This window comes from Jaculus jaculus, chromosome 1 (genome assembly GCF_020740685.1).
Source record: "Jaculus jaculus isolate mJacJac1 chromosome 1, mJacJac1.mat.Y.cur, whole genome shotgun sequence".
Classification (NCBI taxonomy): Eukaryota; Metazoa; Chordata; class Mammalia; order Rodentia; family Dipodidae; genus Jaculus; species Jaculus jaculus.
In genome coordinates, this window is record NC_059102.1 from 58,364,076 (window position 1) to 58,388,746 (window position 24,671).

General features: G+C 47.3%; 1 protein-coding gene and 1 pseudogene across 1 annotated transcript; both read left to right on the top strand.

The window, feature by feature from the left end:
• The first annotated feature begins 650 nt into the window (after window positions 1-650).
• Fxn (frataxin) lies at window positions 651-19,204 on the top strand. The gene is made up of 5 exons (XM_045142363.1): window positions 651-818; window positions 7,036-7,133; window positions 7,798-7,918; window positions 14,617-14,714; window positions 18,906-19,204. Exons 1-5 carry the CDS (start codon window positions 651-653, stop codon window positions 19,054-19,056), a joined length of 636 nt encoding a protein of 211 aa, XP_044998298.1. The 3' UTR covers window positions 19,057-19,204.
• Window positions 19,205-23,114: 3,910 nt separating this feature from the next.
• Window positions 23,115-23,983, top strand: LOC101614272 (annotated as a pseudogene).
• The last annotated feature ends 688 nt before the right edge of the window (window positions 23,984-24,671 follow it).

The following is a 24,671-nucleotide window of genomic DNA, read 5'->3' on the forward strand; positions in this document are numbered from 1 at the left end:
ATCAGTGCGAGGCATTCCATCCCTGCATCTATCCAAACTCAGCTTGGTAATTCTCGTCCCTAAATGCCATTTAATTCAAGAGAAAGTATCCATCCTGTTGGAGATGTCACAAGGTAAGCATGAAAGCAGGCATGTTTAATTCCTCTTCAGTACTAGAATTGCCCATTGGGGGCTGGAGAGATGGCTTAGCACTTGCTTGTGAAGCCTAAGAACCCAGGTTCGAGTCTCCAGATCTCACATAAGGCAGACGCACAGCTGGAATTCGTTTTCTGTGGCTGGAGGCCCTAGCGTGCCCATTCTCTCACTCTCTCTCTCTCTCATAAATAAGTAAAAATAAAATAAATTTTTAAAAGATTTTTTTTAATTGCCCACTGGCTCTCAGTAAATGCTTGTTGAATGAATGAACTCTCGGAGGTCAGTTGTTTACACTCTCACGCTGCCCAAAGGGTGAGCTTCATGCTTTGCACAAAACAAGCGCTCCTTTCTGGTTACATGTGCGGAGCTCACTGTTACCCACAGATCTGAATTCAGAGGGTCGACAGGGTCGGGGCGCCTGCGGGCTGCGGCCACCAGATGTCGCTGCGGAGTCTCCGCGCGGGCTGGCTGGGGGCGGGGCGGGGCGAGCGGAGCGGCCGCGGAGCCGGAGCAGCATGTGGACGCTCGGGCGCCGCGCCGCCGCGGGCCTACCGCCCCGGGCGGCGTCGCGGGGCCCCCCCCGGACCTCCTTCGGGACCCCGCGCCAACGGGAGCCCGCTGGGCCCAGCGACTGCAGAGACCTGTACGCCGGAACCGCCGCGGCCTGCACAACCCGCCAAGCCGTGAGTATGTGCGCGGGCCGGCCGCGCGCTAGACGCTCGGGAGCGCGCTCAGCGCGCGCACGGCCGCTGTAGACTGCTCGGCGGGGACGCGCGCGGAGGACCTGCGGGCGCGCTCCGGGAGCGCACTGAGACGGGCGCGCGCGCGCCGCCTTGCCTTGCCGCGCTTCTTGACTTGCTGGAACCGCTCGGGCAAAGGCGGGGCGGGCGGGATGAGTTCCTAGAAGCCTGCTAAGACTCTTCCTTGTGAGAATCAAGCTTCAGTAACGTGACCACGCAGCACGCACGGTTAAATAGTCCAGGGTTGCGTCTTTCGTGTATACGTATGTACAGAGTAAGAACCTGGCGCGCTCTTCCAGCCTGGTCTCTTGTGAACCGGGTGCTTTTGAGCGAGGTGAAGCTAGGGCCGCGGAGGAGCTACGGTCCAGCCGCGTGTTACCGGAGCTTACTGTAGTCCTAGGCTGGCCTCGAACTTGCAGCGATCCTCCTGCCTCAGCCTTCCGGGTGCTGGAATGATAGGTGTAAGGCCACCGCGCGTGCCTAGGACCCCAGCTTTAGGAAAATGACCTGACCTTGACTCCAAATTCTGGTGCCCAAGCCAGGAGAGCTGTGTAACCTTGGGGATCTCTGAGGCAAGGTTTTGTTGTCTGTGCAGGGGAGCTAAAGCGGAGCACCCATTTTGCAAACCTGGCGTGGGAAGTAAATTGAATTCTCCTAAAGATTTTTTTTTAATGTTTTGATTATTTGAGAGAGACCCAAAGCCATCTCTCCAGGCTGGATTTTTTTTTAATATTTTTTTTATTTGAGACAGAGAGAGAGACAGAGAATGGGCACACCAAGGCTTCCAGCCACTGCAGAGGAACTCCAGACGCATGCGTCGCTTGTGCATCTGGCTTATGTGGGTCCATGGGGAATTGAACCTGGCTGGGTCTTTTGGCTTTGCAAGCAAGTGCCTTAACTGCTGAGCTATCTCTCCAGCCCTGGCCTAAATATTTTAATGCTGCATATTAATCCACCTTTCTTCCCTTGGAGATGCCAATGACAGACACCCTTACCCCTAGACTTGAAAGGAAGAAGCCTAAAGATAGCTAGGAGGTTGAGGAAGGCTTTCCAGCAGGTGCAACACAGTATTGTTAGGATCTCAATGATGGGGGCCATTCTAAGAAGGGGAGCAAATGGGCAGTGGTGGGGAAGGCTGCCAGGGCCAATCCTAAGTGACAAGAACTCTGCACTTGTCAAGGAAGATAAAGGAGCCAGGGAAGGTCCAACCCCAGCTGTGTAGGAGGCTCCCAGAATTTTGATTTAGGCCTGGGGATATAGCTAGGGGGTAGAAAAGCTTCAGCATAAACTCTCTACTGATAGGCTTTTTCCACCCACATGGAGTTTGACAAACTTTAAGATTGCTTACCAATGTGAAAAGCCTGGGAAAATGGATTCTCAGGCCAGAGAGATGGCTCGTTGGTAAAATGTTTGCCTATTAAACGTGAGGACCTGAGTTGGATCCCTAGTGCCCACCCACATAAGTAAAATGCAAGCGTAGAGGCAGGTGCTTATAATCACAGCTTTGTGGAAGCAGCGACCAGAGGATCCTCGGGGGCTCACTGGGCCAGCCAGTGTATTCTATGAGAGACCCTGTCTCAAAACAGGATGGAGGGCTGGAGAGATGGCCCAGCGGTTTGGGTGCTTGTGTAAGACCCCCAGAACGAGGACCCCACACTCTGCCCAGAAATGGCGACACCCCAAATCACTCACGAGAAACGGTCTTGATGCAAACAGCAAGAGGATTTTTATTCCAAGCGCGCTGGGGCCCACAGTCGTACACCACGCAGGGGTAGAGGACTGCAGAGCCCCGAATGCAGGAATGGGACAGTTTTTATAGGGTTTCTAACAAAGCCTGTGCATTAGACCAATCATTTTTTTAACATCAGGAACCCGTGGGGTGCGAGCCAGTCAGTTTGTGCCACTCCATAGTTTCTAAGCCAATTAGTTTAATTTGTTCAAGCCCCTCGTGGACCAATCAGTCTCTTATGACCTTGGTGGTCAGCATTTGCGCAGGTCCTTGGGTGGGGGTAGCAGAGTGTGGTATCAGTCTCCTATGACCTTGGTGGTCTGAGGCAGGCTGCTACGGCTTACAGTGCGGGCTACTAAGGCTTACGGTGCAGGCTATTAGGGCTTATGGTGCAGGCTATTTACAGAAACCAAATAAGTGGTTCACTTTATTATTCATTTCCCATCCTTGAGGGCTATCTCATGCCTTTTTTACCTAGTTTTATATTAGGAGCGGGCTCTGATATAATGAGAAGAGGGATTCTTTACTTGCTTCCAACAGAGAGTAAAGCCTGGAGTTTGAGGTATGCAGGGGCCCGCTTAAGCTCCCTTTGGAGCGTGATAGTATTTCTGGGCTTCTGAATTCTTGGGCCTTTCACTTGCTTGCAAAGCCTGAAGGTCCAGATTCGATTCCCCAGTACCCACATAGGGTTGGATGCACAGAGTGGTGCATGTATCTGAAGTTTATTTGCGGTGTCAGGAGGCCCTGGCACACCCCTTCTATCTTCCTCTGTCTTTCTGCTTGTAAATAAGTAATGAGTGGATAAATTTTTTTAAAACTTTAAGAGGCTGTCATCTAGCTCCCAGACACATGCTTGCGTACCCACCCATACACCACAAACACATATGAGGAGAAAAAAGAGAAAATAGATGTCCCAGCTTTCCTGGGGAAATAAGCAAGTGTAGTCTTGGTGGTCCTGGGATCTCTCCTTCAGGACCAGTGTTGATTACTCACTCCTGTGTTGCCCTTAGCTGATACCACCCAAGCACTCACCCTGCCCGTGTGTGCACTGGGGACTGTCCGCAGTTGTCAGTTTAGGAGAGTGACAAGAGAAGCTGTTGGGGGGTGAAAGCTAGTGGCTTCAGGGCTTTTGGGTGGGGAGCACACCAGCATGGTGCTGGCCCCCAGAAAGTGCACCCTGAGGTTAGAGGGTCAGTCAGGCTTCACTAGGTGATGAGCAACCCTTTTCACCATGGGGCCTCTTTTTTTTCCATCCTGAATTAATCACCTGTCCCACCTGCCCATTCCACACATCCTTTGTAGCCTGAGGGCTGTGCACTCTGGTGGATGGCAACAAGCTGCCGTCCTGTTTGTTTTAAACCTTGAGGGCCCACGGGTTGGCCTCTAAGGTCCTGATGGACTCCAGATGCCATCAGGACCCGAGTTCTTTGTTGCGCTCCTCCTCGCCCATCTTCCATGTCTGGGGCAGCTGTCTGAAAGAAACAGAATGGAAGCCTGGCATGATGACACTCGCCTTTAATCCCAGCTCTTGGGAGGCAGAGAGAGGAGGGTCATCATGAGTTTGAGACTACCCTGAGGCTACATAGTGAATTCCAGGTCAGCCAGGGCTCGAGAGAGACTCTAACTCGAAGAAAAAAAGAGAAAGAAAGAATGAGGGGGGGGGGGCAGAGAATGGGAGCCAATGCGTAATTCCAAATTTTCTAGTGGCTACATAGAAAATAAAAAAGAAGTAGGTGAAATTCATTTAACCTTGCCTTTCCAAAGTATTTCAACATCTAATCTGTATTTTTAGAGTTGTTAACGACATATCTTACATTCTTTTTTCCAAACTCATGCATTTCCAGCACATCTCAGTTGAAATGTTAAATTCTTCTGGAACTGCTCAAGCTATATTTAGATTTTATAAAATCACCAGTAGGTGGTTGGGGCTATAGCTCCTTTGTAGAATGCTTACTAGCATACATAAGGCCCTGAGTTATTTGTTTGTTTGTTTTTTAATATTATTTGAGAGAGAAAAAGAGGCAGTGAGAGAGAATGGGCACGTCAGGGCATCCAGCCACTGCAAATGAATTCCAGATGCATGCGCCCCCTTGTGCATCTGGCTTACATGGGTCTTGGAGAATCAAACCAGGATCCTTTGGCTTTATAGGCAAACGCCCTAACTGCTAAGCCATCTCTCCAGCCCTGTTTGTTTGTTTGTTTGTTTGTTTGTTTGTTTGTTTGTTTGTTTTTTATGTAGGATGATGTCACTCTATCCCAGGCTGACCTGGAACTCACTCTGTAGTCTCAGGCTAGCCTTGAACTCACAGTGATCTTCCTTCCTCTGCCTCCCAAGTGCTGGGATTAAAGGTGTGCATCACCAATGCTGCCCCATGGAACATGTTTTGAGTACAGGTCAAACAAGATATCACAATACCTTCTTGTTTCTGCTGTCACAGTGTAAGCAAGTGGCTTCCTCAGGCTATTTGGTGCCACATCTTTCACATTGCTGTGCATTTGTTGGTGATTTTGTTGTTTGAAAATGATCCCCAAGCCTAGTGCCAAAAACAAGTGCAATTGTGAAATGTCAGAGAAAACAAATGTCCTTCACTCTCGCCTGAGTTTTAAGTGCCACCGTCCTAAGTTCAATGTCAGTGAATCAATAATACATACCAAATGAGTTGTCTTTAAACAGAAAGCTACATAAAACAACTTACATATCAGTCATGTGCTGAAATGTATGACAAGAGGCTCCCAAACTTAACCTAACTCTGTGCTCCCCTAGGAGTAATTCACTGATTGGCTGTTGTCACAACTTTACGGGACTCAACTGTCATGAACAATGATGATAATGGAAGGACTTCCCTCACAGCGTTACAACGAGGGCTCAGGGAGCCCTTGTAGCTGAACGTAGAGCAGTGCCAGACAGAACACTCCAGAATGCGTGGTACCTGTAGCAGAGGCTATTAGGGCTCACTACTCCTTCAGAGCCCCCCTCTTTTAAACATGCCACCTCTCCATGTTTTTTGTTCCCCCTACTTCTAGCCTAAGACCTTCTACCTTCTCCTTGCTGAGCATACCACACAGGTGTGCTTAGAGCAGTATCAAGTCTCTAACTCTTCCACTAGCACCCAGAGAGAGGGGTGAGAGAGAGAGAGAGAGAGAGAGAGAGAAAGAGAGAGAGAAAGAGAGACTTGGAAGTGGAGACTCCTGAATGCTAGGTAGCTGCTGTACCACTGAGCCACATCCCCAACCCTTAGAGTGATCTTTCAAAAGGTGGAAATTGTTTGGCACGTATGTGTATAGAATATGCGTGTAGTGTAGGTGGTGATGTGTGGTATGTACACGTGGTGCACAGAGGCAGCGCCACGAGCGTGGATGCCGAGACCAGAGGAGAATGGTGGGGGCCCTTGTCTGTCACTCAGCTGCCCATTTCCTTGAGATGGGGTCTCATCCTCAGCCCAGAGCTGCCCGTGATCAGTGAGCCCCTGTGATTCTCCAGTCTCTGCTCCCCGTCCCCGCACCACGGATTCAGGCTACAGATGTGCATGGCCACACCCAGCTTTTTATAGGGGTTCTGGGGAGTCTCTGGAGTCTCTGGCCCAAGTGAAGCCTTCATGCTTAAGCCCAAGCACTCAACCACTGAGCCATCTCCCCAGCCCTCAGGGAAGTGAATCTTCTCACCGGCTTCTTAGAGCTGGTACCTTCCCAGGATAAAGTCCAGCTGTTTCTCCCCAAGGCCCTATGGCCACTTCTCCATCCCCTTCACCTCCACACCTGCCACTTTTCTGCCGGGCTCCAAACTGACTCCCATCTGTTTATTTCACCTGTCTCTCCAGCACAACAGAGGCTGGTCATGACCGACTCAAATACCTAGATGCCCAGCAATTAGGGACTGAAAAAAAAAGAGCAGATCCCAATCTCCCCTGAAGAGCTAATAGGATCTATCAGTCAGCCTCTTTTCAGTAGACTTACCCCTTGCTTCCTTTTTCTTTATTTCTTTTTTTTTTGGGGGGTGCTCCTCTTATTCAAATTGTAGGATATTAGGATGGTTCCCTGCCTCCCAGGAACCAGTGTGTCTCCTGAGTAGCCTGCAGCAGCACCCAGGAGAACTTCCTGCCTTGTGGAACTGGTCTGGTTATGCCATATAGCTGCCGACACATAAAACGTGGCCAGCACAGCTGAAGACCTGACTATATGTAATCTTAACCAAGTTAGATAGTTACATGTGTCTTGTGGCTACCCTGTTGGATAGCCCAGACATAGACAAAGAGACTAGGGGGACTTGCAGAGCATTAGAGAAAGATGAAAATAATGCCTGAGAAATATTCCTCAGATGCTGTAACATGCTTGCTCTTGAGTATAGAAATGGCGGTATATAAACCCTGTGTTCCTGGATTTTAGCAGATTGAAGAAGGATAATGTCCTGTTCTTCTTTACTTTGGCTTCTAGACTTTGAACCTTCACTACCTCAACCGGATTCTGAATGTCAAAAAGCCAAGTGTCTATTTGATGCATTTAAGAAACTCTGGAACTTTGGACAACCCAAGGTGAGACCCAGCCACCTTCCACCTCAGAGACCTCATCCTCCCTCCCTCTCTCCCTCTCTCTCTCTCTCTCTCTCTCTCTCTCTCTCTCTCTCTCACACACACACACACACACACAGCCTGTTTTCTCCCTGAGCGGCAACCCTCACAGATTTCTTTCCATCTCCTTGCATGTGCTAAACATGACACGGTCCCACCTGTGCAAGGAATGTTCCAACTGTCCTCAGAGCACTATATGCCTAGTAGCAAGCTCTTGGCTGTCCAAGTTATCCCAGATAACAGTTTGGCAACACCTGTGCAAGGCTCACACACCCTTGGGCAGCCCAGGACGTTGCTCCCTGCTGATTGTGTGTTGGTGACCCCGCCGCGAAGACTCAGCCAGCGCTGTGGGCTGAGAGTGCCAGTGCATGCTTTGGTGGCGCCCACTGCCAGCCCTTGCTTCCAGCACTCCCTCCCCACGCACTCTGCCACTGCCCTTGACCTCTTGAACCAGTCCTGTGAGGGTAAGTAGAGCCCTTGCATGTGGCTCCAAGTCCAGCGCCCTCCCCCTCTCTCCTTGCAGATAAATAAATGTATTACAGCAGTAAGTAAATAAAGGTATGAGCTGATATTAATGAAATGGAACTGTATGGGAAGTACACTTTGGTGTGTTTGTTTCCTTCTGCAGCTCTCTAGACGAGACTGCCTACGAAAGACTAGCAGAGGAGACGCTGGACTCACTAGCTGAGTTTTTTGAAGACCTTGCAGATAAGCCATACACATTGGAGGACTATGATGTCTCCTTTGGGGTACGTCTTGTTTGTTTAAATTCTGGGGTTTTTCTTTTCCTCTTAGTTGTAATATACTGAAATAAAGAATGTCCTATAAGCTGGACGTGGTGCCGCACGCCTTTAATCCCAGCACACAGGAGGCAGAGGTAGGAGGATCACCATGAGTTTGAGGCCGCCCTGATACTCCATAGTGAATTTCAGGTCAGCCTGGACTAGAGTGAGACTACCTCAGAGGAAAAATAAAGGAATGTCTTACAACTAGGCATGGTGGCATACACTGTAATCCCAAGAGGCAGGAGGATTGCCACAAGCCCGAGGCCAGCCTGGTCTACATAGTAAGTTCCAGGCCAGTCGGGGTACAAAATGAGAACTTGTCTCAAAAAGAAAAAACAAACAAACAAACAAACAAACAAAACCACCCTCCAGTAGGATTAACCATCCTGTTTCGAGTAGGAAAATCTGTGGTTCATGCGACAGTCCAGCATGACCTCAGGCAAGCCACCACCTCTCTGAGCCTCCTTCGCCATCAGCGTACGGCTTAGTGGAGGAGCTGTTGCCTAGCATGTGTGAGACTCCCGGCGCTGCAGTTCCCAAGTGTGGTAGGTCGACAAAGCGGACGTGGATCTATTGGGAATGCAAGTTCTCCAGCGGGGATAACTGCCCAGGAGTTGCTCTGGCTACACAGACACTGGCCGCAGTCCTGGTCCACTGTGATGTGAGAAGCAGCAGTCTGAGGAACGTATTTTTGCAAAACTCACATACAGTTCTAATGTGTGTCCCTGAGTCCCACCATTTTAATTTAATTGGTCTGGAGTGCTCCTTGGACAGGGAACTGCATTTGCAAAGCTCCTTAAGTCATTCACAGAATCTTTAGCTCCACCTGCCGAAAGTGAAGTGCTGCTAGTCTTCATAGCCTGGCCGCCAGGTGGCAGACTTGAGCAAGGATCTGCCTGGGCCTTGGTGCTGCTCTGTTTTGACACTGGGGGAAAAATCCTCTTCTTCCCCCACCCTGTCCCCACCTTCTAGGCAGAGTTTAGTCTCCCTGACAGTTAATTAGTAGGAGGAAATGCCAGGAAGTCTGCATTTTGGATTAAATCAGGATTATGGTAAGTGATCAGCTGTCAATTAAAGTGATAGATAGGAAAAAGCAGTAGAGTGTTGCTTTGTTTTTTGTTTTTTGTTTTTGTTTTTGTTTTCCAGATAGGATCTCACTCAAGCCCAGGCTCACCTGGAATTCACCATGTAGTCTCAGGGTGGCCTCGGACTCATGGCAATCCTCCTACCTCTGCCTCCCAAGTGCTGGGATTGAAGATGTGCCTGGCTTTTCAAATTCTTTAACAAGAAGGCCCATGCATGCAAATTCCCTGATTCAACATGTATATTTGTACAGAGGAGCTGGTGACAGCAGGCATTGAAATTGCTCCCTCGTGGATGTGATCTCGAATAGCAGGAGTTAGCCAGCCTGGCCCGCTGCAACAGGGTCTCTTCTGATTGATACCAGGGTCTGCTCTGATGATCAGTTCTGTGTCTTAGCACTTGCTCAGTATTTAGACTACCTCCCTCTTATTGTTTGAGTGTAGAATGTTTCCCCAGACTCATGTGAGGAAGGCCTAGTTCCTGTCTGGCACTGTTGAAAAGTGATTGGATCATTTATTGATGCGTTGCTGGATAGACTATTAGGAGGCAATGGAGACTGTGAAAGGTGGGGCCTGATCGGAAAACTGGGGGGCTGGGGTGTGCCATTGAAGGGTGATCCTTGTGCCTGGTCTTTTCTTCCTCGTTACTTCCTGCTTGCTATATCCGTCACGCCCTCTGCCACTCTGTGCTCAGGCTCACCCTCAGTCCAGAAGCAGTGCAGTCAGCCAGACATGGCCCGGATACCTCAGAAACCATGATCCAGAATAAATTCTCCTCAGTGGCAATGTTTTCCCACAGCAGGGCAACCCACCGGACACAGTTCCCTTCCCTGCACTTAAGTGTGGCCGCACTCCCAAAACTGACTTAGAGCGCCTTGGAAACACCAGTAGTGAGCAGAAAGCCCCCTTGATGTAGTCTACTTGCAGACAGTTCCCAAAGCATGTAAGTCCCCCGGTAAATCGGACAGCTGATGGGTTTTTTTTCCTCTCTGCCACTGTCCTTGGGACTAGCTTCAAGTTCTATGGGAAAAAATCTAATTACAGTAAACAAGCTGGTGGGGAGAGCTGAGCATTGAGATGTCCACCTTTGTCTTGACTTTTCTTTTTTATGAGGTAGGGTCTCACTGTAGCCTATATTGACCTGGAATTCACTATGTAGTCTCAGGCTGGCCTCGAACTCACAGCAGTCCTCCTACCTCTGCTGGGATTAAAGACATGCACTACCACACCCAGCACAATGTACCTTTTCATCCACCCTGTGTCTTGCTGGAAATGTGGAATTGCTAGACACCAAATCTGGTACAATGGAAGGACAGTGCTCCTCCTCTGTACGGGCTTAAAATAGTGGAGGTGGGACGGGAGACCAGCATTCAGCCTGCTTCAAGCCCAGGGTGGTGCTAAGGGGTCCAGAGCACAAGAGGTTGCAGGAACTCTAACAGGAAGGCTCTGGAACTGGAGGAGTCTCAGTTGGGGGGAAGGTAAGGTATATGGAATTTACCAAGTGGGGAGGCAGATTGAGCACTGTGAGCTAGAACTCCCCCACGTGTTTTGTTTTTGTTTGTGGTGCTTGGTATCGAACCCGAGCACCAGATCTGCCAGTCACCACCCTTATCCCCTCAACACACGCACACACGCATGCACACACGCACACACGTGCACACACACACACACACACACACCCCGCTGCCTAATTAATATACAAAAGATCTGGGCTTTGATGAAAGTAGATTGAGGTTCCTGCAGTTACGCAGATGGATCCTTTGATTTAGTCACCTGTTGTGGTAGTGACCAGATGCAGGTGTGGAGCCCTCAGACACCAAGTCTGTGGGGACAGGACTCATGTCAGGAGCCAGGCCAGGGTAAAGGGGCTTCAGGAGGCCCAGGCTGGTCAAGAATGTAAATGGACTTGGAACCCCAATCCTGACGGTTGTCCCCTGAGGAACTGTCCCTGGATCTTGGGCCTCAGCTGTGTAGGGTGTAACACACACAGGGAGCTTGAGAACCACAAATAGGTCACTTCTGAGGCGGCTGTGTGTCATTCCTCCGAGCCTGTTAGCTCATAGGAGAGTGCGTCATGGAACTGTGGGAATGGAATAAAGAAGGCCATGATTACTAGTAAGCATGGGCTTTCTTTTTGGGGGGTGTGGGGAGTTGAGTAGTGTACAGTCAAGTAATGATGTTCCCATTCTTTACGAACATACTGTGTAAAATACTGAAAGCTACTGAATTTTACTATTTTTGTGAAATTTTTGTTTGTTAGAAACAGGTTCTCAGGCTGGAGAGATGGCTTAGTGGTTAAGCACTTGCCTGTGAAGTCTAAGGATCCCGGTTCTTGGCTCGATTCCCCAGAACCCACATTAGCCAGATGCACAAGGGGGCACATGCATCTGGAGTTCATTTGTAGTGGCTGGAGGCCCTGGCGTGCCCATTCTCTCTGTCTCTATCTGCCTCTTTATCTCTCTGTCACTTTCAAATAAATAAAAATAATTAAAAAAAAAAAAAAGAAAGAAACAGGGTCTCATGTAGCTTAAGGAAGCCTCAAACTACCTCAGGCTAGTCTTGAACTCCTGATCCTTCTGCCTCTGCCTCCCAAGTGCTGGGGATTATAGGCATGTAATACCACATTTGGTTTAGTATTACAGAATCTTTTAAAGTGAGGCCCTTCCTCCTTAAATAAATAAACAAACAAACTTATGGGGGCTAGGCATATGTCTAAGCTGGTAGAATGCTTGCCTAGCATGCACAAAGCCCTGTGTTCGATGCCAGAACCCTATAAACCAGGCGTGGTGGTGCACACCTTTAATCCCAGCACTAGAGAGGCAGAGGTAGGAGGATCACCATGAGTTCGAGGCTACCCTGAGACTACATAGTGAATTCCAGGTCAGCCTGAGCTAGAGCAAGACCTTACTTTGGGAAGAAAAAAAAAAAAAGCTATATGTAGTAGCTCATGCTTATAATCTCAGCACTCGGGGAGGCTCAGGTGGTAGGATCATGAGTTCAAGGCTAGCCTTGGTTACAGAGTGAATTCCAGGTCAGCTTGAGCTAGAGCAAAACACCTCAAAAAAAAAAAAAAAAATAGCCAGGTGTGGTGACACACGCCTTTAATCCCAGCACTGGGGAGGCAGAGGTAGGAGGATTGCCGTGAGTTCGAGGCCACCCTGAGACTCCATAGTGAATTCCAGGTCAGCCTGGGCTAGAGTGAGACCCTACCTTGAAAACCCAAAATAAATAAATAAATATAAAAAAATTTTTAAAAATAGCAGTCAACCCCTGAGAATGACAGTTCATGGGAAAGTACTGCCTGTTACTGACGAAACAATGTTGTTGAAGCCACACAGGCGTACATCTGAGATCAGCTCTGCCAGGCAGGTGTTCTTGGCCACTCAACCTGTTTTCCTCATCACAATGGTGGGATCATAATCCTACCTCCAATGGTTGTAGGATAGATGGAAGTAATTTCTACACAAGTCTGAAAAGAGACCCTGAATAAAGTAGGGTGTAAGTATTAGTTAATGTTTCTATCGATGTTTTTTGTTCTTATTCTACCTACATGCCCAGTGTGCCTCTATCATTCTGTATTTTTTTAAAAGTCAGAAAACAAGGACTGGAGAGATAACTTAGCAGTTAAGGTGCTTGCCTATGACAAAGGACTCAGGTTCCATTCCCCAGGACCCATATAAGCTAGATTCACAAGGGAGTGGATGTGTCTAGAGTTCATTTGTAGCAACTGAAGGCCCTGGCATGCCCATTCTCTCTCATAATTTTTTTTTTTTAATTTTAAAAGTTAAAAAAAAAAAAAACACGAAAACAAAATGCCATTACAAAGGACTGGGCATACTGGCACATGCCTATAATACCAGTACTTGGAAGGAAGACTGAGTCAGGAAGCCAGCCTGGGCTGCATAAGACCCTACCTCAAAAAAAGAAGGGGAAAGGGGTAGGAGAGAGAGAAAGAAAATAAATAGTTCCTCCATCTTGTGCCCATCAGTTCTGTTACTGTTGTTCCCACTACTGCGTCTAAATGCCTGAGCTTGTGACCGCACCATCTATATGCCGTGCCGTGGGAATTATTTCAGGACTCCAGACTGGGTGCGGCTTCATAAAGCTCAGGGACAGTCAGCCTGCATCTGGGCAACAGGAGACTACCTCCTGCTTAACAGTTACTACCCAGAAAACTTAGCCCTTTCTTTTACATCCTGCTATTCTCCAGAGCCTAAGGCTTTGAGAGTGAAGGACCCCTTTGTTGAATGTTTTCAAATTTAAATGCACATGTATTGGGCCAAGAACCAGCCATGCCTGTGAGAGCCTAAGGCGCTTATGGGAAAGCAGAGCCCTGAAGGAGCTCTGAAATGCTTGTTAGAGAGACGCCTGGGAAGGTCTGTACTGAAGTTGCCAACATGATTTCTCTCCTAACACAAGCAAGACAGGAGACGATGGCTTTCTTCTCATTGTTTTTTTTTTCCTTTTTTTGTTTTGTTTACCTTTTGAGACTGAGACTGGCTATGTAGCTGATACCTGCTTCAAATTCATGATCTCCCACTTCACTCCAAAGTTCTGGGATTAGATATGTATGCTCCTGCACTCTGCTTTCCTTCCATGTTTTTCATATACACACACACAACATACACACACACATATACATATACATATACATATACATATACATATACATATATATATATACATATACATATACATATATAGATGTATATATATTATTTGGCAGAAAGAGAGAAAGGGGGCAGATAGAGAAAGAGAGAAGGGGCATGCCAAGGCCTCTGGCCACTGCAAATAAACTGCAGATGCTTGCGCCCCTTTGTGTGCATCTGGCTTACATGGGTACTGGGGAATCGAACCTGGGTTCTTAGGCTTCACAAACAAGCGCCTTAACTGCTAAACTATCTCTCCAGCCCTCTTTCTTTTTTTTATTTTTTTAAATTTGCAAGCAGAGAGAGATAGAGAGAAGAGAGACAGACAGAGAGAACAGGCGCACCAAGGCCTCCAGCTGCTGCAAACAAATTCCAGGTGCATGTACCACTGTGTATACCTGGCTTTACATGGGAACTGAGGGATCAAATTCAAGCCGTTAGGCTTTGCATGCAAGTGCCTTTACTGCTGAGCCATCTCTCCAGCCCCTTATACTTTTTCATGATGGACTTGTCAAGTCCCATGCTTGGGTGTACACTTTTTTATGTTCTCTACTGTGTTCCAGTCGGTGGTGGGGGTAACAAGGTAGTATTTGCCATGTCTAAGACCGTAGACAAGACACAACTATTCTCTCCTTTCCAGCCTCCCAGGGAAGAAGCACTGTGAGATCCAAACATTTTTATGATTAATCCATTCTGGTCCTGAGAGCAGTATTCTTGCTTCAGGATCTGTCCCATTTCTCAGTGTTACAGACACTCTTTGGTGTTGAGTGTCGATCCCAGGAATCCCCACATGCTAAGCTCCTGAAAGACATACCTTATGGTGTGAACCGTACCCGTGCCTACATGGCAGGTGTTGATGTAGAACGAAGAATTCCACAGTGCTAACGTGTCTTGTTTTGTTTGCCTCCCACTCCTGCCCCCTGACCCCCAGAGTGGTGTGCTAACAGTGAAGCTTGGTGGAGAGCTGGGCACGTACGTGATCAACAAGCAGACCCCCAACAAGCAAATCTGGTTGTCTTCTCCCTCCAGGTATGCTCAGGACTCAGATCTGCAGAGGGGAATGTGCCTGGGATATGGGGCCGGGGCCATTTGAAGGGGCCCTGTGACTGGCCGCTCTCAGGCTGCACGGGACGGAGCCTCACTCTAGTTCCACAGCTTCTTCCCGCTGCCATCCACAGGCCTCGGGATGTTAACCAGACCTGAAGCTAAAAGCACACTCTTTTCATAAGCTGGCCTAGGCACTTTCTCTCCTTTTAAAGAATTTTATAATTTTTATTTTATTTGTTTGTTTGAGAGAGAGAGAGAGAATGGGCACTTCGGGACCTTTGGCTGCTGCAAATAAACTTCAGATGCATGTGCCACCTTGTGCATCTGGCTTACATGGGTCCTAGGGAATTGAACCTAGGTTCTAGGTTTGGTTTTGCTGGCAAGCACCTTAACTGCTAAGCAGTCTCTCCAGCCCGGCACTTTCTGTCTTAAGTCAGGGTCCAGGGGTTGCAGTACAGCTCCTTGTTAGCACACTCACTTCTCATACATGAGACTCAAGGTTCCCTCCTCAAAACTGGAAAAGAAAATTATGGCCTTGCCTGTGTTTATTGTTTTTGTGTATGTGTGTGTTGTGAGTACATGTGTGTTTGTGTATCAGCACATGTGTATATGCACATGTGTGTAAAGGGCCAGAGGTTAGTAGGTATCTTCCTCTGTTGCTCTCCACTTTATTTTTTATTAATTTATTTGTGATCAGAGATGGGAAGAAAGAGTATGTGTGTGGGCATGCCAGGACCTCTTGCTGCTGAAAGTGAACTCTGGACACTGTGCTATTTTATGCATCTTGTTTTATGTGGGTTCTGGGAAACCAAACTCAGGCCAGCAGGCTTTACAAGCTAGTGCCTTTAACTACTGAGCCATCTCTCCAGCCCCCTATTTATTTTATTTTATTTTATTATTTTTATCCATTTTGAGAGAGAGAGAAAAAAAGAGAAAAAAAAATGCATTTACCAGGGCATCCAGCCACTGCAATCAAACCCCAGGTACATGCACCCCCATGTGCATCTGTCTTATATGGGTACCAGGGAACCGAACGTGGGTCTTTAAGCCTCACAACAAATGCCTGAATCATTAAGCCATCTCTCAAGCCCTTCATTTATTATTTATTTATTTATTTATTTTGAGATAGGGTCTCTAGTTAAGCCCAGAGCTCACAAGTTTGGCTAGACAATCTAGCCAGCAAGCCCCAGGGGCCCTCCTGAGTGTGTCTCCCCAGCACTGGGATGATAAACACATGCCACCATGTCCAGCCATTTTATGTGGGTGCTAGAGATCCTCCTCGTGTTTGTCATACAAACATTTTTCCCACTGAACCAACTCCTGAACCCTTTGACTTGCCTTTTAAAAGATATTTTTGCCCAGCATGGTAGTACATCCCACCATTCAGGGGGAAAAGCATGAGGAGAATGGAACTCAAAGCCAACCTTGCTACTTATCTAGTTGAAGGCTAACCTGGCTTACATGAAACCCCATCTCAAAAAAATAAATAAATAAAAATTAGGGCTGGAGAGATGGCTTAGCAGTTAAGTGCTTGGTTCGAGGCTCAGTTCCCCAGTACGCATGTAAGCCAGATGCACAAGATGGCACATGCATCTGGAATGCGTTTGCAGAGGCTAGAAACCCTGGTGTGCCCATTCTCTCTCTCTCTCTGTCTCTCTCTCTCTCTCTCTCTCTATTTCTCTCTCTCTCTCTCTGCCTCTCAGTCTCAAATAAATAAATAAAAATTATAGAGATAAATAAGCAAGCTATTTTTGGCAGGCTTGGTAGCATATACCTGGACTACAGAGTGAGACCTCATTTCAAAAACCAACAAAAGAAAAAGCTACTTTGGCAGTAAGAGGTGGGCTGCAAAAAAAACATAAACTGAAGCCACTTTTGATTTTGGATTTTGTAGCATCTGTACAGGTTGTACTTTGTACTCAAAGTTAAATTTTAATCACTAGTTTGTTTGGGGCATCTCGACAGGGGGTCAGTATTGCCCTTGGCAGAGCTGGATTCGGACTGTTAAAGAGGGACAGTGTGTCAGGGTCACCACCCCAGTGCCGCCGTCCCTCCTCGGCTGTTCAGTTAATGTGCTCACAGTACAAGGAGTGTTGCAGGCGGCCTGGTCTCAAAGTCTGAGGATGTTCTGGGAGAGCCCATCCCTCTCCATCCATGTCTGGCTGCTGAAGAGGTTCAGGAAAGGTAGAGCGGTGCCTAGAGAAAGCCTTCCCACTGACCTTCCTGAGCCGCTCATGAGCACTGCCAAAGAGTACTTACTGACTGCTGAGTTGGGAAAGGCCCAAGCAGAACCCGTGTGCAATTCTTTGAAAGCCCAGTGGTATTTGCTTGTTTGTTTGTTTGTTTGTGTGTTTGTTTTTGAGGTAGGGTCTCACTCTAGCCCAGGCTGACCTAGAATTCAGTATGTAGTGTCAGGCTGGCCTCAAACTCACAGCAATCCTCCTACCTCTGCCTCCCAAGCGCTGGGATTAAAGACATGCACCACCACACCCAGTTCCCCCCCACCCCCACCCTTTTCTGGCTTTTTTGATACAGGGTCTCACTGTAGGCCAGGCTGACCTGGAACTGTGTAGTTCCTGCTGGCCTCAAACCGACAGCCAGACTCCTACCTCTACCTCCCAAGGGCTGGAATTCATGGCAGGCATCACCATGCCTGGTGCCTCTGAAATTTCTCATATAGTTGGTGAATGTTAAATAGACATCACCCATTCAGTTAGATCTACCCTTTGGTCTGGATTGTTGACACATGTTTAAACTCCATTGGTTGATAATACTAGAACTTCATATGTTTATAGCCATAAAGGCTTCACATAGCTTCCCCTACCCCTAGCAAACTCCTTCCAGCCTCAGTGGTGTGTGTGAGTGTGTGTGTGTATGTGTGTGTGTGTGTTGAAAGGGATCTAACTCAAGGCCTTGCACAAGCTGAGCAAGTGCGCTGCCAGAAAGCTACATCCCAGCCCTTCCAGCTTGTCTTTGGAAGGGCCCTTCTACAGTGTCCTCAGTTACTCAGGTGCTCTGTTCCCTCTGTCAGGGCATCACCATACACTATACATCACCATACACTATTGACATCTGCTGCTCTGTTTGCCTAACCCTCAGTCCAGCTCTAGGCCATGAGGTGACACAAATGATGCACATCTAGTATAACAAGTCGTAGCAAAACATAGAAGTAGTGCATGAGAAAAAAGGGTTCATTTCTGCTTATAGACGGGGCAGTTTCATCATGCAGGGAAAAGCAGAGCAGGGCAGACAGCCAGGCGGTAACCATGGGCCTCAGGGGCATATTTAGAATCTAATACAGGGCTGGAGAAATGGCTCAGTGTTTAAAGGCACTTGCTTGCAAAGCCTGGTGGCCCAGGTTCAGTTCCCTAGAACCCACGTAAAGCTAGGTGCACAAAGTGGCACATGCATCTGGAGTTCATTTGCATCAGCAGGAGCCCTGACATGCTCATTCTCTCTGTCTCTCCTCTCTCTTAGATAAATCAATAAATATTTTAAATAAACAAATAGCAAAAAATAAAGTAATACCCAATGCAGGAGGTGTAGTGCCTTATGCCTCCAATTCCAGCATTTGAGAGACGAAAGTAAGAGGATCACCAAAAGTTCAAGGCCAGGGGCTGGAGAGATGGATCAGCAGTCAGGGACATTTGCTTGCAAAGCCTGGAAACTTGATGTTCCAGGGTCAGTTCCCCAGTGCCCATGTAAAGCCAGATGCACAAAGTGGCACAGGCATCTGGAGATTGTTGGCAGTGGCGGGAGGCCCTGGCTTACCCATGCTCACTCTTTTACTGTCTGTCTTTTTCTCTTTGTTTCTCTCAAGTAAATAAATAATTTTGCGGGTGGGTTGTTTTGAGGTAGGGTCTCACTCTAGCTCAGGCTGACCTGGAATTCACTGTGTAGTCTCAGGCTGGCCTTGAACTCACAGCGATCCTCCTACCCCTGCCTTCCAAGTGCTGGGATTAAAGACATGCACCACCACGCCTGGCTTAATAAAAATATTTTTTTTAGGTTCAAGGCCAACATACACAGTGATTTCCAGGACAGCCTGAGCTACAGTATAAGACACTGTCACAAAATAAGATAAAATAAAAATTTAAAGATCCAATCTAGAACACAGTGATTCTCCTAAAAAGGGTCCTTGCGGACTTCCTGTCCATTTATTTTGTCTTCCAGTGGTCCCAAGCGCTACGACTGGACCGGGAAGAACTGGGTGTACTCCCATGATGGCGTGTCCCTGCACGAGCTGCTGGCCAGGGAGCTGACTGAAGCCTTAAACACCAAACTGGACTTGTCCTCCTTGGCCTATTCCGGAAAAAGCGCTTGACGGCCCACCCAACTTCAAAGACATTAAAAGCTGTCAGGCCAAGACCCCAGCTTCCGTCCGCAGCTGAGCGTCTGTTTTTTTCCATTCCTGCTCTTGAGGACTGTGTATTGTGTATGACAGCTCTGTAAAAAGAATGTGTCACCTTCCACCCTGGCCTGGATCTGACTTTATTTTTTTTAATTCCTACAGAGTTTTGTTTGGATTACTGATTTCCTCTTCCACATAAGCCCACCCTCCCCCATCTCTTCAAATGCCTTACACCTGTACCTTAAGAGTTTAATCCTTGCAAAAAGAAAACAAAGGAACAATTTTGGGAGAAATGAATTGTTCCCAGTGTGGATGGATTTACTGGGACAGTTACAGGAAGAGCAGCTGGTCACCCTCGCCACTGTGTCTGAAAACAAGACCCTTTCAAGAGTAGCTTCTGAATGTTTCCCAGAGCTGGGGATGTGGTTCAGTGATAGATAAGGGCTTGTCTCAATGTTCCCAGGCCTCTTTCAAAGTGTATACGTTGCCAAATCCATTAGCACTCAAGTACCAAAAGCAGCAAGCTGAAGTCTTCCCGTTTGTGCTTGGGTGTGACCCACACTGGATTACCCAGGAGCCCTGCGGCTGTTGCTTCCAGCTAGTCATTTACTTGCTTGCGTGCGCACGTGTGTGTGTGCGCACATGCACATGTGTAAGCACACCAGAGCCCCTTGCTGCTGCAAGTGAATGTGAGATTCTTGTACCACTTTTTGCATCTGCCTTACATGGGCAGCTTGGGAATTGAACCCAGGCTGGCCTTTAACCACTGAGCCATTTTCCCAGCCCCCACCATCACCCTGCAACATGGGTCAGAAAAATGTAGAAAGAAAAAAGCAGGGTTGGAGGGATGGCTTAGCTGTTAATGCATTTGCCTACAAAGCCAAAGGACCCAGGTTCGATTCTCCAGGACCCATATTAGTAGCCAGATTATAAGGGAGTATGTCTGGACTTCGTTTGCAGTGGCTAAAGGCTCTGGCGCACCCATCCTCTCCCTCTCTCTCCCTCACTCCCTCTCTCTCTCTCTCTCTGTCAAGTAAATAATTAAAATATTTTTTGAAAAAAAGAAAGAAAAAAGCAGAGACAAGAAAAACTACCATCAACTGAACAATACTGAAATATATAGCATAATAAACATCATCATAGATTATATATAGCATATATGATAAACAGTGTCCTGGGAAGTCCTCAGTAAATGTGGAGGAGATGCTCATACAGAGAGCCCTGGGGTTCGACCTGCCTCAAGCCCTTGTGGGCATGTTCCACAAGCTCCCCCGCCCGGTTTTCCATCTGCTCAGTGAGAGGATAGAACATAACAGATCCCAGACATTCAGTGGTCTGGTGAGACAGCCCACCAGGCTGGCTTTCATACTTACTGGGTAGATAGCGGAATGGATAGGCAACACTTTTTTTTTAATGTGAGATGGAATGAGAGAGAGAAGTGGTGTGCCAGGGCCTTCAGCCACTGCAGTCAGATTCCAGACACGTGCACTCTCTTATGCACATGTGAGACCTTGCACCTTTGCATCACTTTGTGCATCTGGCTTCAGTGCAACCTGGAGAGTCAAACATGAGTCCTTAGGGTTCACAGGCAAGTGCCTTAACTGCTAGTCCATCTCTCCAGCCCCAGTCGACAATTTTTATTTTATTATGTATATATTTTTTTTTCATTTTTGGTGTTTTGAGGTAGAGTTTCACTCTAGTCCAGGCTGCCCTGGAATTCACTCTATTCCCAAGGTGGCCTCAAACTCACGGTCACCTCCTACCTCTGCCTCTTGAGTGCTGGAATTAAAGGCGTGTGCCACCATGCCTGGCTTCTACTCAACTTTTTTTTTTTAATTTTGTTTATTTTTATTTATTTATTTGAGAGTGACAGACAGAGAAAGAGGCAGAGAGAGAGAGAATGGGTGCATCAGGGCCTCCAGACACTACAAACGAATTCCAGACTCGTGCGCCCCCTTGTGCATCTGGCTAACATGGGTCCTGGGGAATCAAGCCTTGAACCAGGGTCGTCAGGCTTTACAGGCAAGCACTTAACCACTAAGCCATCTCCCCAGCCGTGCACTCAACAATTTTTAAGGGTCTTTAGTAACACTACTCTTCGTGGTTTTGTGTCAGTGGAGTTCATGTTGAGGTAATTACTACTGTTGGTTTTGTTCTTCATGTGATAAGTCCAGTACTCCATTTTTCCATGCTCTTTAAATATATTTTATTTATTTAGTTATTTAGTTAGTTATTTGAGAGAGAGGAAGCTAATGGGCGTGCCAGGGCCTCTAGCTACTGCAAAGGAACTCCAGATGCATGTGTCCACTTGTGTATCTGGCTGACATGCGTCCTGGAGAATTGAACCAGGATCTTTTGGCTTTGCAGGCAAATGCCTTAACCACTATGCCATCTCTCCAGCCCGTTTTTCCATGTTTTAATTTTCACAGACTTCCCCTTTACACATGAAGAAACAGAGCTCGAGGATGTGCTAGACAACATTAAAACAGACCAAAATTAAGTTCAAATTCTATTACAATCTTTCTTTAATAACTTTATTTATTTATTTGAAACAGAAAAGGCCAGGCAGAGAGAGTGTGAGTATGGGCCCGCCAGGGCCTCCTGCTACTGCAAACGAACTTCAGACACATGTGCCACTTTGTGCATCTGGCTTTACCTGGGTACTAGAGAACCAAACCTGGGCTGTCAGGCTTTACATACACATGCCTTTAACCACGTAGCCATTTCTTCAGCACTTACTTCTTACTAGTGAAAAATTTAGGAGCTGGCCATGTACCTCAGTGGGAGTACACTGGCATGGCATGGGTAAGGCCCTGGTTTGTTCCATCCTCAGCACCAGAGAGGGAGAGAGATTTATTAGTAGTGGCAAGTCTATGCAAATGTGCAGCAGAAGCTTTTGCAGTACGTGAACCAAACACATTCCGTTATAGAAAAAAACAATAGGACACTGTAAACAAAGGCTAAATGGGTATTTAAGATATTTCCTTCTTCACATGTAAGATTGTTGTGTGAGTCTGATGGAAACTTTCAAGTGCAGCAGGTCAGTGCCAGTGAGTTAATAACTAGAACCATATGAGTGCATGACTTCGTCTTCCTTCTGGGGAAAGCATCACCTCTTATCTCAGAACAAAGCGAACTGGGTGCTCAGCCATCTGAGATGCCACATGAACTCTGCACATGTGGCTGCAACAGAAATGGGACTTAGGGAATCTGCTGTTGTGGGCTCCATGTGGGCCAATCAGGCTTACTGACTTTGACTTTACCTACTTTTCTGCCTGGCTTTATTGTCTGATTTCTGCAGCACTGGGTGATCTCATAATGGAGGAAAAGCACTTCAAGCATATGAACACTGGAATAGGGAGAGTTGAAGTCATATTCTGGGCTAGAGGGGTGCTTATCGGTTAAGGCGCTTGCCTGCAAAGCCAAAGGACCCAGGCTCAATTCCCCAGGACCCATATAAGCCAGATGCACAATGTGGCACGTGTCTGGAGTTTATTTGCAGCAGCTGGAGATCCTGGCACACCCATTCTCTCTTTATCAAATGAATAATATTTTTTTAAAAAAATCTTATTCTGAGCATAGGCCATTGTGGGACACATAATGGGTGAGAGGCTGAAGCAGGAGGATCACAAGTTCAAGTCCACCTCGAGCTGCACAGCAAAGCTAAAAATAAAAAATAAAAAAAAAAAGATGTTTTGAGAAACAAACTAGGAAAACCCAATGTGGGAGCTGGAGAGATGGCTTACCAGTTAAGGCACTTGCTTGCAAAGCCTAAGGACCCATGTTCAGTTCTCCAGGACTCACATAAGCCAGATGCATAAGATGGTACATGGGTCTGGAGTTTGTTTGCAGTGGCTAGAGGCCCTGGCATGCCCATTCTCTCTCACTCTTTCTCTCTCTCTCTCCCAAAAATAAATAAGAAAAATATTTATTAAAAAAATATACAATGTGGCTCTGACCCAAGATGGAAGCTCTCAGAGCATCGCTTTTGAGGCTGTTCTGAGAGGAACGAAAATGGAAAGTCCTATGTTATGTCCAAGCTAAACCAGGCCACTTAGGCCATCAGGAAGCCTGAGGCTGGTGGTGTGATCCGGACCATTGCGTGAGTAGGCCAGGCCATGCCCAGTCCCCCACTGGGCCCCATCCTGGGTCAGCATGGTGTCTCTATTAACCAGTTCTTCAAGAAGTTCATCGAGAAGACAAAGGATATCAAAGACGGTATTCCTTTGCCTACAAAGATTGTTTTGAAGCCTGGCAGGACATTTGAGCTCAAGATTGGAGAACCACTGTATCCTACTTCTTGAAGGCAGCTGCTGGAATTGAGAAGGGAGCCTAGGGAAAGGAGGCGGCAGGTCTGATGACTTTGAAGCACATAGATGAGACTGCCTGAGTCAAAGCTAAGGACGATGCTTTGCCCTGCAAGATGTGTCCCTGTCCTCTGTTGTCCATTCCATTATTGGCTCTGCCCATTCCCTGGGCATTCGTGTGGTGAAGTACCTTGGTGCAGAAGAGCTGGCAGCTTTCCAGAAGGAGCGAGCTGTGTTCTTGGCTGCTCTGAAAGAGGCAGATTTGGCAGCCAGGCAGAAGCTGCCAAGAAGTGACCCTTGCTTTCCATACTTTACGATTTTGAGGGAAGCAGCTGGGAAGGGGTCCAGTTGAGAATCATGCCAATATGATTATTATTTTCCTGAATTTATATATTTTTACACACATAACTGTCAAAGTATTGAGCCGGAATAAATATCCTTTATCACCCCCCCCCAAAAAAAAATACAATGTGGAGTTACATCCCACACCTGAGACCAAGGAGCATCATCACCTCACTAGTGATACCCTAGTCACCATGTTGAAGATAAGGTTTCCAAGAAAGGTCACCAAGTGTTCAATGTAACATGTTGAAAGAGGCTAAGAAATACATACTACAGTTTGAGTGTTTGGCTTTGTTGTTTTATTTCTGGAAGTAGGGATTGAACTTGAGGCCTTGCACAAGCTAGGCAAGTGCTCTACCACGGAGCTATATCCCAAACCCCTCCCTCCTTTTGTTTTAGAGCAACATTCTGAAAACTTGATAGTTTTGTCTTTTTTCAATAACAGGTTTACATCATGCCTTCTACAACTTCACCTACCCCAGTTTTAAACCATATTGCCACCTGTAAAGACCCATGTTGTATGGGTAAGGATGGGGGTTGTGTGGACTCAAGGTTCCAAGGAAAGCTCGCTGCCACCCACCAAGCTTCACACTAAGGTGCGAGGAGCTTCCAAGTGAGTTCTTACCACAGGCTCATCTTCTGCGAACTGAAAACTGCAGGCCACAAAGGCATACAGAAAGAGGGACAGGGCTGGGCCACTTCTTAGAAATTTATGCTGCTTTTGAAGACTTCTTGAGCTGGAGAGATAGCTTAGCAGTTAAGACACTTGCTTTACCCAGGTACAACTCCCCGGAGCCATGTAAGCCGAGTGCACAAGGTGGCACATACATCTGGAGTTTATTTGCAGCAGCTGAAGGCCCTGGTGTGCCCATTCTCTCTCTCTCTCTCTCTCTCAGTCTGCCTCTCTTGTCGCTCTCCCAAATACATAAAAATAAATAA